At 38.9% G+C, this 12,764-nt stretch overlaps 1 protein-coding gene across 19 annotated transcripts in view; it reads left to right on the top strand.

The window, feature by feature from the left end:
* Positions 1-12,764, top strand: part of stxbp5l (syntaxin binding protein 5L) — a 159,353-nt gene that overhangs the window by 54,360 nt on the left and 92,229 nt on the right. For all 19 annotated transcript variants that reach the window (XM_023950983.2, XM_023950981.2, XM_023950979.2 and 16 more), the window contains exon 3: positions 10,350-10,431. In XM_023950983.2, coding sequence (XP_023806751.1) covers positions 10,350-10,431 — 82 coding nt within the window. The remainder of the gene's footprint in view (positions 1-10,349; positions 10,432-12,764) is intronic.

The raw sequence follows: 12,764 nt of genomic DNA, 5'->3' as shown, positions 1-12,764 counted from the left end.
TCAACATACTTTTTTTTTTAATTAAAATATTTTTGACATGTCTATTCCATGATTACTTTTTGTGTGTGTGTGTGTTGAACTTTTATTTGGTAAAAAAATAAATAAATAAATAAACAATTAAAAAAAGAAGAGAATTTACACACTTCCTGTTGAAATACACGAGAACCTGGCAGGTGAGGCCCCGGCAGCCCGCTCCTCCCCTGCTCCGCCCACACTCTGATTAGGCTGCAGCTGACGCATGTGCATTACCAGTTTGCCTTTTCTATCATCATAAAAGGTGCTTTATTTTTAATTTCTTCATTTTTTGGGTCCTCGCCAATTATCTGATTGTGTTGGTGCCAGTTTGTGACCCGTTTAGTCTTTTTTATCTGGTAAAAATGCGCTTTAGAAATAGGCAGAGGGCGCTGGTGATCCCAGGGAGCGTGAAACCTAAACGCACATTACTGCCTCTGTGTTGTTGGAGGAACTGTTGATGAGTAACCCCTCCTCCGTCCCCTGCCTGTTGCTGAGAGCTCTCTGTTTACACTCTCTCCCACTAGCTAATAGCGCCTCACACCCCCAATCTAATATTGCCAGCGCTACAAAAATGGCGATCAGTATCAGAGCTATCCAATCGTACAGTTTTAGATCCATATTCCAGCGCAGACAAGGATAAGAAAGACGTCCATGGATCCATTTGTCTGCAAGAAGATGCATCAGAATGTAGCAGAACAGGGAGCTTGTGGCCCGCCCAGTTATTTTCTATGTCATAAATATGATCTTTTTGAAGTGCCTATTTTCTCATCCACTGCTGATTCACAGCAATTCAAATGACGAAATACTCAGAAATCTAATCTTAATTTTGTTTATACATGTCCTCCATCATGGGAAAAAGGACCGATCAAAAACCCAATTTTCAAATAAATGGATCCTTAAACCATCTAGGTTTGTTCCTTTTTTAAATGATCTCTTCCATAGTTCTTTCCATCTTTTTTCCTGGTGTGTTTCCCCAGCTACATGATGGCCTCCTCTACCTTCCACTTCTCTGCTCTGACTGTCACCGCGCTTTTTATTTTTTTTTTAATGTCTCTGCTTAGATGAGGATGGATCATGGCAGGCAAAGAGGCAGGCTAGGCCAGGCTATGGGTCATAATGATGGGGCTGGATTCTATAAAAAGCCTGCAGGCAGGCAGCTGAATCAATAGCACCAGTTGTCAAATTGCACCTTACTCAGGCAAAGAAACCACATCTTGAGCTTCTTTTTCCCCCGTGCATGTGTCTGTGTGCACTTCTTAATTCAGAGCACATTTACTCCGGAAGGCTCGGCCACAGCAGGACCTTCTAGTAACTTTCCTTGGATCTTTGGAGCAGAAAATCTCAGAGGGCTCACCATTTTGTGTTTTTTACAAATGGCTCACCTCTGGCTTTTACAGCTGTTAAATACACAAATGAAGGAGCCAAATTCGCGGCCAACCACGTGCTGTGCATGTATGTGCTAGAAATACCTTCATTCCCAGCCCAAATAAAGTCTATCACTTTTGTCAGATGGCTGGTCTTGTGTCGTTTAGGAGTTGGGCTTAAAAAAAGTAACTATATGAAATATTAAAATGAGTTGTTCTATTGCAACTATAACAGCATACAATGTTTTTATAATTGCTTTTTGTGTTTTGAACTGTGCATAGTTTTCAGACTTTGTCAAGTGATTTTTCATCCTTAAACATTTTACAAGCAGTTGCTTCATCTTAGTTTTCCTTTTGGAAGCTTCCTGTTCTCCTGATGTGGCTTTGATTCTGCACTTATTTACACTGCTATATTATTAAAGGTAAAATTTGTTTTCTCTTCCTTTGAATCTTCTTTTTTTTTAAACTAAAAAAATTTTGTGTAAATGCAGAGAGCGTTCACATATTTTTTACAATAATAACACACAACAGTGTTATGTATATTTTTGAGTCTGAGGCTTTGTATGAAAACCCTCACTAACCTCTGAAACAGTGATTGTCCTGTATTCTGGACTTTAATTGCATTTCACACACATTCTCACTGCTTTTAATGTTTTTAAAAACACTAAATATTATATCACCCATTTGCTTAAGTAGAAAAATGAACATTTCACGAAACCTATTTATGTGTTCTAAAGATAAAACCTTGGATTATTTTTAAAAGATAAATGTGCATGATTTATTTTTAAAAGATAAATTGTTCAAACGCAATACATCGTGGTCCATATTAATCAATCTCAAGAGCATCAATACAATTGACAGTGTGACGTCACCCGTAGACAATTATTTACTTTCAGTTCCAATGAAATGAAGTCAAGTCAGTCACCATTTTTTCACGATGCAGACGACGCCACGTAGAACGTCAGTAAGCAGTGATTAGCCATCACTCTGAGTCGGTCTGAGTCTACGTTTCTATGGCAACCACTCTCAGCAACCAGAAGCAAGCTTGTTGGAAGGCTGCACCCCTACTACTACCCCTACTACCTTTGTGCGAAATCTGCCAATCAAATGATTTGAATGTTGGCCATGAGGACCAGCAGGCTCCACCTACTTTTATTGAGGCATCGGATTGGTCAGTTTATAACTTGAATAACTTGCAATAAAGAAAAACTATGATGAACAGGATGATTATTCTGACCAATAGAAGGACTGAGTAACAGTTTATTTCTCTGTTGAAGTCTTTGGGAATTTGGCGTCTTGGTGCCACCGGGTATTTCCTGTTTGAATCACAGAAGGGTCATTCAATCCATTTCTCTTTACGGAGAGACTTCTGGAAAATTTCCAGGGCACTATATTTTGGAATTGTACCCCCCGACAAAACGGTGAACGGCCTCTATAATGCTCTAACCGGAAAGCAGTGAGGGAATTTGGACACAGCCTTAATCTACATTAACGTGTGCACCTGGTCCCATTCACGAGTATTTTTGTCTGTTTTTGTGGTGTTGTAAATGCTGATACACACACTAGAGTCAGAAATGAACATGGTGTTCTGTGTGTAATGACAAATGATCAGATTGCTCAGGTTTGGTCAATGCCCAAAATCTTTTCATGTAGCACATGTAGTACACACCCTGTGTATAGTGATTTGGTGTGTTATGTTTAACTACCTGTCAAGAAATGTCAAGTCTCACCAATGTTCATAGTTATACATTGCTCAAAATAAAACTTTCCTACATTTAGAACACAAGAGACAATCATTACAAATTCACAGCGGCCCTTTTTTTGTTCACGCCGTCGTTTTGTAGGTCAGAACTGCCTCCGGCTCTTTGTATCATGAGACTAAAAGACACACATTCTTCTGTATTTCCAGTGCTTTTCATTGACCTAAAAGGCTCGGTACTGTGCTGCATTTCCACTCTCAGGCGGTCGACCCAATGGCCTCAAAGCAGGTTATCTGCAGGTTAATTACTCACTGCAGCGCTCATTAAGATGCAGCCATGCGTGTCCAAACAAAATGCAACCTGAATACTTGTAATACCTTGCGGTGGATGGTCATTGTGTAACAATGGCTTTGGCATTACCAATCATTTTTCCAAACACAACTAGTGGATTTTTGCTTAAACACTGAATGTGTCTGTTTCTCAGATGAACAACCAGCATGGGGATTTGTTAGCACTGGGGAGGAGTTCAATCAGTGTTCAATCGGCATGATAGGACACAGAAGCAGTGTCAGTTATTCACGGGAGGCAGTTCTGAAAGAAATAATTAAACCGAGGATACAGTTTAACAAGATTCGTCTCTGTTGTGGAAGATTATAGGCGAGGAAATGGTTTTAGCCTCATGAAGATGAAGTCCATGCAACCTGCGTTAACAAGCTGCTATCCTGGCTGTGTGGAAATCTTTTAGCAAATGCTTTGATAGTTTTAAAGCTTGTTAATTTAAAACCCATTTTTAGGGTTCAAACGTGTGAATAAAATGTATCTGTAATTGGGAGAAAAGTTTTTTTCCTTTTGAGTTCTGTTTTTCATCTTGTACTTTAATGAAAGATTTTCGTTTATTTTCATTCTGAATACAATTCCAAAGCAAATATGAAGACATACGTACTTAAATTCAGTGAATTGGAGTGATTAAAATTCATTATTAAATTTGGGTAATTTTAATATTTCATTTACCATTGTTCACCCATGGCAGTCCCATTGAAATATTTTTTTACCAAGGGAGTCTTGGCCACAAATACCTTAGTCATTTCTTGCAAGTTTAAAAACCATTAAAAGTTAAAAACAGCTACAGGTTTATTATTTTATTTCCAGGTCCTTATAGTGGCATCAAACTGAGGCCTTGATAAGAGTTTTGGGAGTTTAAAGAATTCCACTCCGTAGGTGCTTCATGCTGAAAAGCCATCTTTCCTTCTTCTGTCCAGATGCATTGACAGCTATTCAACTATTCAAATGTGGAGGGAGCGGTTCAATGAGGCCTTTTATATGAGTTTGTGCCACCACATGACCCTATGAACTGCGTTTGTTATGAAACGCAGAGAAGTGTGAAAAACCGAGTCCAAGGTGCGTAGAGCCTGGATGGGGCCATGCGTGTATAAAGCATTCCCATAGGAAATGCTGTAATATATCCATAGGATGAAAACGTCAACCTTTCCATAACCAGAGAAAAGTCTTAAATGTTAGCCTGGAGCTGTGCTTCAGAGAACAACCTCCATTTGAACCTAAAAAACCGAGAGGTCTAATAATAAAAAAACAAAATTGCTTGCAGTACAAAACCATTTTTAATCAGTTAGTGTGTTCAGCAGGGAGTTATCTAAGTTATAGGCTTGATGGCAAATGTGTTTGAACCACCTAACAATTTTACAGCTTATGATGACAGTTTATGATAATGACTTTACATGGGAGGTGATAATTCCTTTTAAAAGATAATAGAAGCAATAACAGCAGCAGAAAAGCTTTTACATTTGTTCACAAATGCTGCTGATTTAATGGTTATTTTAAAATTAACGGGCATTTTAGAGAGAAAGTTTTCTTTTCGTAATTTTCCAAAGCACTCATGATGTATTTCTTAATGAGTTGATTTGAGCAGAAATGTTTTGATGTTTCTTTTATGAAGAAGCTTCAGGACATTACTTTTGATAAATTTGGGTTACATTCAAATTGGCAATGTCTAATTGGTAATATCATTTAACCAAAATAATAATAAAATAATAACAATAAAATTCAAATTTTTTTACTCACATCTCAAATGTAAAAACTTTTTTTTACATTTTATTCTTTTCTTTGTTTGGTTATTATTGTCAATACACCCCAAATTGTTCAGGGCAGATTAATTTTAAGTCTTTATCTTTTAAAAGTGAGTCATTTCTGTGGACAATCTCCTCATGCATCACTGAAGGTCACTGTGAACTAAGCACAGAATGAAATATTTATTTTCCCAATAGCTTGAATGCACAGTAAATGACTAACACCAAAATTAGAATTTTGTTTGTGTAATTAAAATCACCTCATAGTTAAAATTTGAAAATGATCGTCATCCTGTTTATTTTAAATACATATCCGTTTATAGCAGTAAAAAAAGCAGCATTCTCCACAGGTACACATTCATTTCTGTATTCTCTCTGCTCTGAGATGTTTGGACTCAAATCTGAATTACCCCACAAAACAGATTTTAGGAGACACACACACACTGATGCATGCACAGAGGAGAGTATTAGAGGGCAAAATGATGGAAGCTGGATGAGAGTAATTTGATTCAGAGGATGGGGAGAATGTGAGCGTGGATGAGGGGGGAAAAAAACAAATATGTATTGGGAACAATTCCAGAGGAAACCACTGTGGTGTAATTTTGAGGGATAACTTTAATAAAGATTCCCTTCGAGTGCCACTCATTTGAACCCACAGCAGAGTCCAGGACATCGGAAGCCTTGCAAGCGGAAAATCATACCTGGGAGCAAGCTCATCACTTGTTTTCTGGAGGATTTGGACACATTTCTGAAGAAGTTTGCAAGTAGAACCTAAACTTTTACTTGGAAAGTAAATAAAACTGATAAAAGGCCACACAGCAGTGGGAGAGCGTTTTCTTTGTTTACAAAGTTCACACTGCCACATCGTATGGAAGAAAATTGGTCATATGTGAATATAGATGGAAAAAGTAAGAAAAGTTTTGGTCTCTACCTGAAATTTTCACAGATGTATCACGAATAAACCACGTTAAAAACATGGAAGATTCAATTCAATTCAGTTTTATTTCTATAGCCCCAGATTACAACAGTTGTAAACAGCTGGAATCTGGAATCCAGTTGGAGTAAAATACTGTGATCGATAGGGTCAAAGGCTGCACTGAGGTCTAACAGGACCAGGATAGAGAGTAGTCCCTTTTCTGAGGCCAATAACAAGTCATTAGAGACTCTAACTAGTGCAGTTTCCGTACTGTGGTGGGGTCTAAACCCCGACTGAAAGTCTTCAAAGTGGCTGTTGTCCTGTAGGTGGCAGTAAAGCTGCTTAACTAAAACTCTTTCTAGGATTTTTAAAAAAAAGGGAGGGTTGATATTGGTCTATAGTTGGCCTGATTACCAGAATTTAAACTGGGCTTTGTCAGAAGAAGTTTAACAACTGCATGTTTGAAAGACTGCGGCACGTAACCTGTTTCTAGAGAGGTATTTATTAAAGTTAATATGGAATCATTAATTAGGGGGAAGGTGTCTTTAAAAAGTCTAGTGGGAATTGGGTCTAACAGACAGGTTGAGGTTTTGGTGGACATAATAACTGATGCTATTTCTGCTTGATCCACAGCAGTGAAGCATCTAATGTTACAGACATTTCTATGGATTCACTTCTACCGCTTCAGCCTGCTGTGGGCTGACAGAAGGAATAACTAGATTCAACTTGTGTATAATATTTGAAATTTTACTATAGAAAAATGTAAGAAAATCATCAGAGCTGAGAGAAACAGGAATGTCTGGTTCTACTGAGCTCTGACTACCGGTTAGTCTGGCTATTGTACTAAAAAGAAATCTTGGATTATTTCCAGTCTCTGGTATTAAGGTTACTGGGTTCTAGCTCTACGCAGAGCTTTTTTATAATTTAAGAGGCTATGTTTCCATGTGACTAGTTTCTTACAGCAAGCACATTGTGGTCTCCTATAAATATGAATCTAAGAAGCTAGAATATACATTGTTACATCAAGTGACACAAAATTCCCCCCATAAATTCATTATAAATCACAGAAAATCAGAGTTAGCAATAAAAACAAAGGAGCTTTGGCTAAAATTGGTTCAAAAGAACATTTGATTTATTTTAGAACATTCATTAACTTTAGGAAAATAGTAATAAAACTTTTTCATTCTTTAAATTCATTCCTCCTAGAGCAACAGAGTAAAACAAGAAAAAAAAACTTCATAATGTTAGAAAATATATATTTTTAACATGTTTTATGTTTCAGAAATAAGCACACCGATTTACATTGATTGTCCAAAAGCAGGCGGGTGGTTTATTTTAGTTAGGTGTACTTGTACATGCATGTTGCACATTTTCCGGTAAGATTGCACTGACAAGAGGAATGTGCCATCATGGGATCTGCAGAAAAACAGGCAGTTGTGACGGGAAAAGCTGCATTCACCTCCTTGAAAGGTATTGATTCTGAGAGAATTGATGTTTGCTTGAGTATGCTTAGATCCACAGAAGTGGCTTTTTGTTAGTCAAAGTGAGTCTGATTTGCAGCAGGTCAAACATTCAGGGAAAACAAATAACTTAAGTTCTGTTTGCATTTTTGTTAAATGCAAACACAAAGGTAACTACTTCATGCAAATGCTGAGCATGTGTGGAACAGCCCGGCATGGCCACTTTTTTCCCCTATCAATGCTGAAAACACACATTTTGACAATAAATGGTAAATTTTGTACTTTTGTAAATTGTGCTCTTCATCTTTGTGAAATTATTTTATTATTACATTATTTTGTGAGATTACTTTTCTCATGCATGTTTGCACTGAATAGTGAGCGGCTTTCATTTCACTGTATGCGCGTGTGATGCGAATTGTACATGTGTATAGTGACAATAAAGGCATTCTATTCTATTCTATTCTAAAAGCTTTTCTGCTCAAAAGGCCAAATAAAAAGGAAATATTTTTGATATCGGGTGTAATATGGGTTGTTTTTATTCATAATCTTTTCGAAGAGTCAGTGCCGCACACAGGAAGGATTGTGACTGAGCTGCACTGCAGAGGACACCTGATCTTTGACAGATTACGGCTAATCTGTGGTCATTCTGGGTGGCGTTTTACAGTCAGGCAAATAATCATACAGTACAGGCCAAAAGCTTGGACACACCTTCCCATTCATTTGAATGAGAAGGTGTACAAACTTTTGGTCTGTACTGTAGCTTATCTTTTTTTTTGTTGTTACGTTATTACTGCAGCTGCATTCTCCAATGAGAATAACAATAATCATTCCATTTTGCATTAGTGGCCTGCATGCTTTGTTACTGAGGTAAATACACAAGTGATTTGTGATTGGGGGCTGCCACATGCAGCCCTAAACATCACGGTGGCTCACTTATTCACAGCATGACAGGCTGATTATTATTTATTGAAAGTATAATTGAAGCCTTTTAACCAATGCAAATAAATAGGTGTGGTTTTTGTCGGTGCTTCTTACTTTGGTTAGAAGCACTATAGTTGTTTTGTTTTTTCAACTGTGTTAGCTTGCTTTTGTCTGTTTTGATGAAAAGAGTAATAAGAAAGAAAGATAATAAAGATGGTTTAGCAGCAATTATCTGAAAAAAAGATGTTTCAGTCAGACAACTCTTGCAGTAAGAAATATTTATTTGACATTTTCCACATTCTTTAAGTTGGCATTCACATATTTTCGTTTGGCATAAGGCTCCGTTCAATTCCATGAGAAATTTCCATAATACTTTCGGGTAACAAAACCCCCCTTTACGGAGCCCACAGGTGGAAGCCGGGGAGGAGGGTGGGGTGAAGAATGAGCGCTGAAGGTAAGAAAGAGAATGAACGACTGCGCACCTGGGCTTAAATAGGACGCTGAGCAGGTGAGTTAATTGACTGAACCGCCCTAGGGTATTTACCTATAAAACACTGCAGCGAGTATCTGCCCGAAATACGATAAATCGTCATTTCATTTAGTTTCAACTTAATTCAAAGTTGCGTTTTGAAAGAAAACACCAATAATTTTATGTTCCGTTTTGAATATATAAGAATATAACACTTCATTTCCTTGTTTCCAGTCTTAATAGTGCACAGATGTGTTCATATATTAAATTGTGCATCCATTAAGCAATGTTTTGCCTCTTCTTCCCCTTAAAGTATCTCTCTGTGCCAAACTGCCAGTGTTTGGATGTAAATCTGTGACATTTTTCCTTTGACTTTGCTGCGTTCAAAGGCCCTGGCAGTATTTCTGACTACTGATGTTCCTCTCTCCTGTCGCAGGCTCCGGCAGCGCTGTCTGACTCGATCTTGTTTTGACAGAGTCTCAAGCGTTTTGATGCGGTCCCCAGATGTATTTGAAAGGGCTGTGCACACAGACCTGCTGTCGGGGAAAGAATGGCATGGACTGACAGAGAGATGTTTAAATTTACCATTCCCTTTTAAGTTGGCTCTTCAATACCACAGATGGAGACGGTCTTTCAGAGTGCACATCTAAAGATGCGTAGTTTTTTATTTTGGTCTCTCACTCTAACTAACCTTAATTCTGGACCAATATTCATCAAAACCCTTTTTTTTTCTTCTTGTCTCAAAGGATTAGGATCCACGCTCGACACTTTTTAAATACTACAAACACAAGAGGACGCTGGCGATAACTAAACATCTTTAGTTCCAATAAACAGACTAATACTCTGCTGGAACCTGGTGTGCAGTTATACTGTAAAGAAAACAGATTGAACAGTTTCAACAAGTACAAGTCTGACTGTCAGGAATGACCTTTTGAACACACCTTCCTCAGGGCTGTTTTCATTTAGGCCTTCAAAGAGCCTCCTACGGTGTGAGCATTCACAGCAGAAATACTTATCGACTGCTTCATGCGGTCCCTGCCTTTCTTTGTGATTGCACGTTGCCATAAGTCTAAAACCAGACATGTCTTTATGGTTTGGTGGCTCGATGATGCTGGCTCAGTGCAAACGAGCCTTTGTCCTTTATATTCCGGTTATAATTTTGTCTTTTTGTAAGACCATTAGGATAGAAAGAAACTCAAACGCCTTTGGCAAACTCACATCACCAACCTTAACAGAACTAAAACCTTAAGATGTTTCCCGAAATTTGCAATTTCTCAAATTTTAGGCAACTTTGAAACGTTTTTAAATGGAAATGGAAATTTTGCTGATTGTTTCTTTTTCTTTTTACCTGACTGCAGTGCAGAAACCTTCTGCAAACATCTTCATGTTTTACGTTCTTTCCTTGACTCTGTGATGTGCTCAGACTGGGCCGACCTGGTGTGGACTGTTACTGTCAGCACGAGAGCGGCGCCGCTGTCCTTCAGCTTCAGTTCCTCATCAATGAGGTAAGTTAAGAACTACATCAATGTGTTCTTGAAGTGCTGAGCTATTTACTATAAATTCTGGGGCTTCTGGGATACAAAAAACATGGAGCTGACCCATTTGTGCTTGTTGGTTTGCATTCTACCCCAAAAAGTAGACATTTCCCTTAGGTACCCTAACATCCTCCTGTCTTCCTTGTAACCAGTTAGCCGTATTCTTTTTTACATTTTTTTCTTTCCTATTAGATTTAAGGAACGCTACAACTATAGTAATAATAATTTATATTTCATTCTGTGCAGGTCCAAAAATATTCTATATACTTGGTGCTTATCACTGCAAAGTTAAAAAAAGCATGAAAAAGATTATATTGTTTCTGGGTTATGCAGTCAGTTTATTCAATTAAAATGAACAGAAGGTCAGTAAGTCAAAGCCAAACTAACTAAGGCCGTAGTCCCAACTGCCCTTTACTGGTGGATACAGGGTGTCTGCAGGTAAAAAAAAAAAGGTCAAACCTGTATGGGGCATGCAGGTGGCCCACACAAAATATCAAGGTTGTAGACCTCAAAGTGGCAGAGAAAAAACTTCTAAGGACATTTTTTACAAGCATGCTCTGGGCAACAAGTCAAACTGAACACTTGATTAGGTATAGGTGAAGTAGGTGAGACGCAGGTACGTCATTTCATTTACTCAAACCCCTGAAACCTGCGGACGGCTGAAGGACCTCGTTAGTCCTTTTCACATCACAAGTGTGCACTCTGTGTGGCAGCTAGACTGTTAGAAATGAGGGGATTAAACAGAGTGTAGTTTGTGTAGACATCCTACAGGCACTTACATGTCATGTGCACACCCCATGTGTGCATTTGCGTGCGGTTACTAAGGAGCCAGGACTCACACCGTACCCACGACTAAATTCACCAGTACGGTAAGAGTACCGTACGACAGCATCACTCGTAAGTCATAAGTGCATGTAACTTGCATTGGTCTTATGCTTAAGGATGCAATTACCACACACATATGTTTCATTTTCACGACATCCTTTGAGGTGGTTGTATATACCTCAAGGAAGCTGCCCCTGTGCGCTCCCCTTAAGATGCAGGCCCTCCTCTCTATGACCCCCCCACAGGCCCTAACGACCCAAAACCCCACAGCACCTGCCCGGGTCAAGATCCCACAATGCATGGGCGGGACTACGGCTGATGGTGCATGGATGTATGCATCAAAGCCACCGACCGTTACAGAAAAAAAGAATTCTATTTAATGCTCAGTCACACTTTATCCTATCCACACTTTGTCTGCCGCGTTTCAGGGTTTTCAGGTGAAGGTGCTCTCTGTCAGCATTTATGTTTGCAGGAGTTGATGCAGTTGCAAAAACACGAGTGTTGAAACGCTTCTGTATGTCAAGAGAGAACATGCATTAACACTGGTGTTGGAGTGCAGACCCATGTACTTTTGGGGTTTTTAACTGCAAACCTTTTTCTCCCTAAAAGCGTTATCATTTTTTGGGTTTTTTGTGTAAGAACTAACTTGTAAAGAATGTTAAACAAAACAATAAAAACAATATGTTTTTTCTGTTTATTCGTTTGTTCCTTTATGAAAAGTTGCTTCTATGTATTGAATTGATTCTTTCATTTAGAGAACTTGGATAACCTGTGCACAAACCTGCCCTCCTGTGCTGTGGGTGTGCATGGAGGGCGCGGTCTTTGGTTGGAAATTGGAAAAAGACCAAGTCTGCAGTTTCTTGTGGTGCCTGGCGTAGTGCGGATGATCAGTCGTCCCACCTTGGAAGTGGGAAATGATGCTTTAGCAGTTCAGGATGAGTCATGTTTTCCTGATCTGTTGGCCTTGATAACCTCCAACTCAGGAACAAACAAACTCAAGAGCTTTGAGGATTTTTAGAATTTGACAAGTCTTTTCCTGTCTGATCATTCCCTCCGAACATCGTTGGCCTGTTGCTCAACTTTTCTGGTGATAGAATCAGATTGATCTGATTCGGCTGCTTGAGAGGAATTGTCCTTTTCTTTCTGCAAAATCGGTCCTCTCCTTTTTCTCGGATGCAGTCGGCAAACACCTGCTGCTCCTCTGTCAGATGAAGAATTCTATTAGTTTATTGACTTCTTCTGCTTGTGCGACAAAACAATATTTGATTTGTGAAAAACTCCTGCATAGATGTCATACAGGGAAGTCTAAAACACAAAGCTGCACGTCTGCTTAGTTATTGCTCTGTGATTCCTCCTCCATTTGTGTTTTTGTTGCTTTTCCTTCATTCTTCTCCTGTATCTAATTGTCGATGAGGTAAATGGAGGTGGACGGGCTCTGAGAGGGGTTCCAGTGTTTGTGGCAGGTATCGACTCTGTAT

The sequence above is a fragment of the Oryzias latipes genome, chromosome 21 (assembly GCF_053564925.1).
Source record: "Oryzias latipes strain Hd-rR chromosome 21, Olatipes_Hd-rR_3.1".
Taxonomy (NCBI): domain Eukaryota; kingdom Metazoa; phylum Chordata; class Actinopteri; order Beloniformes; family Adrianichthyidae; genus Oryzias; species Oryzias latipes.
The sequence above is the reverse complement of the archived record's forward strand: the minus strand, read 5'-3'. Positions and strand labels throughout refer to the sequence as shown.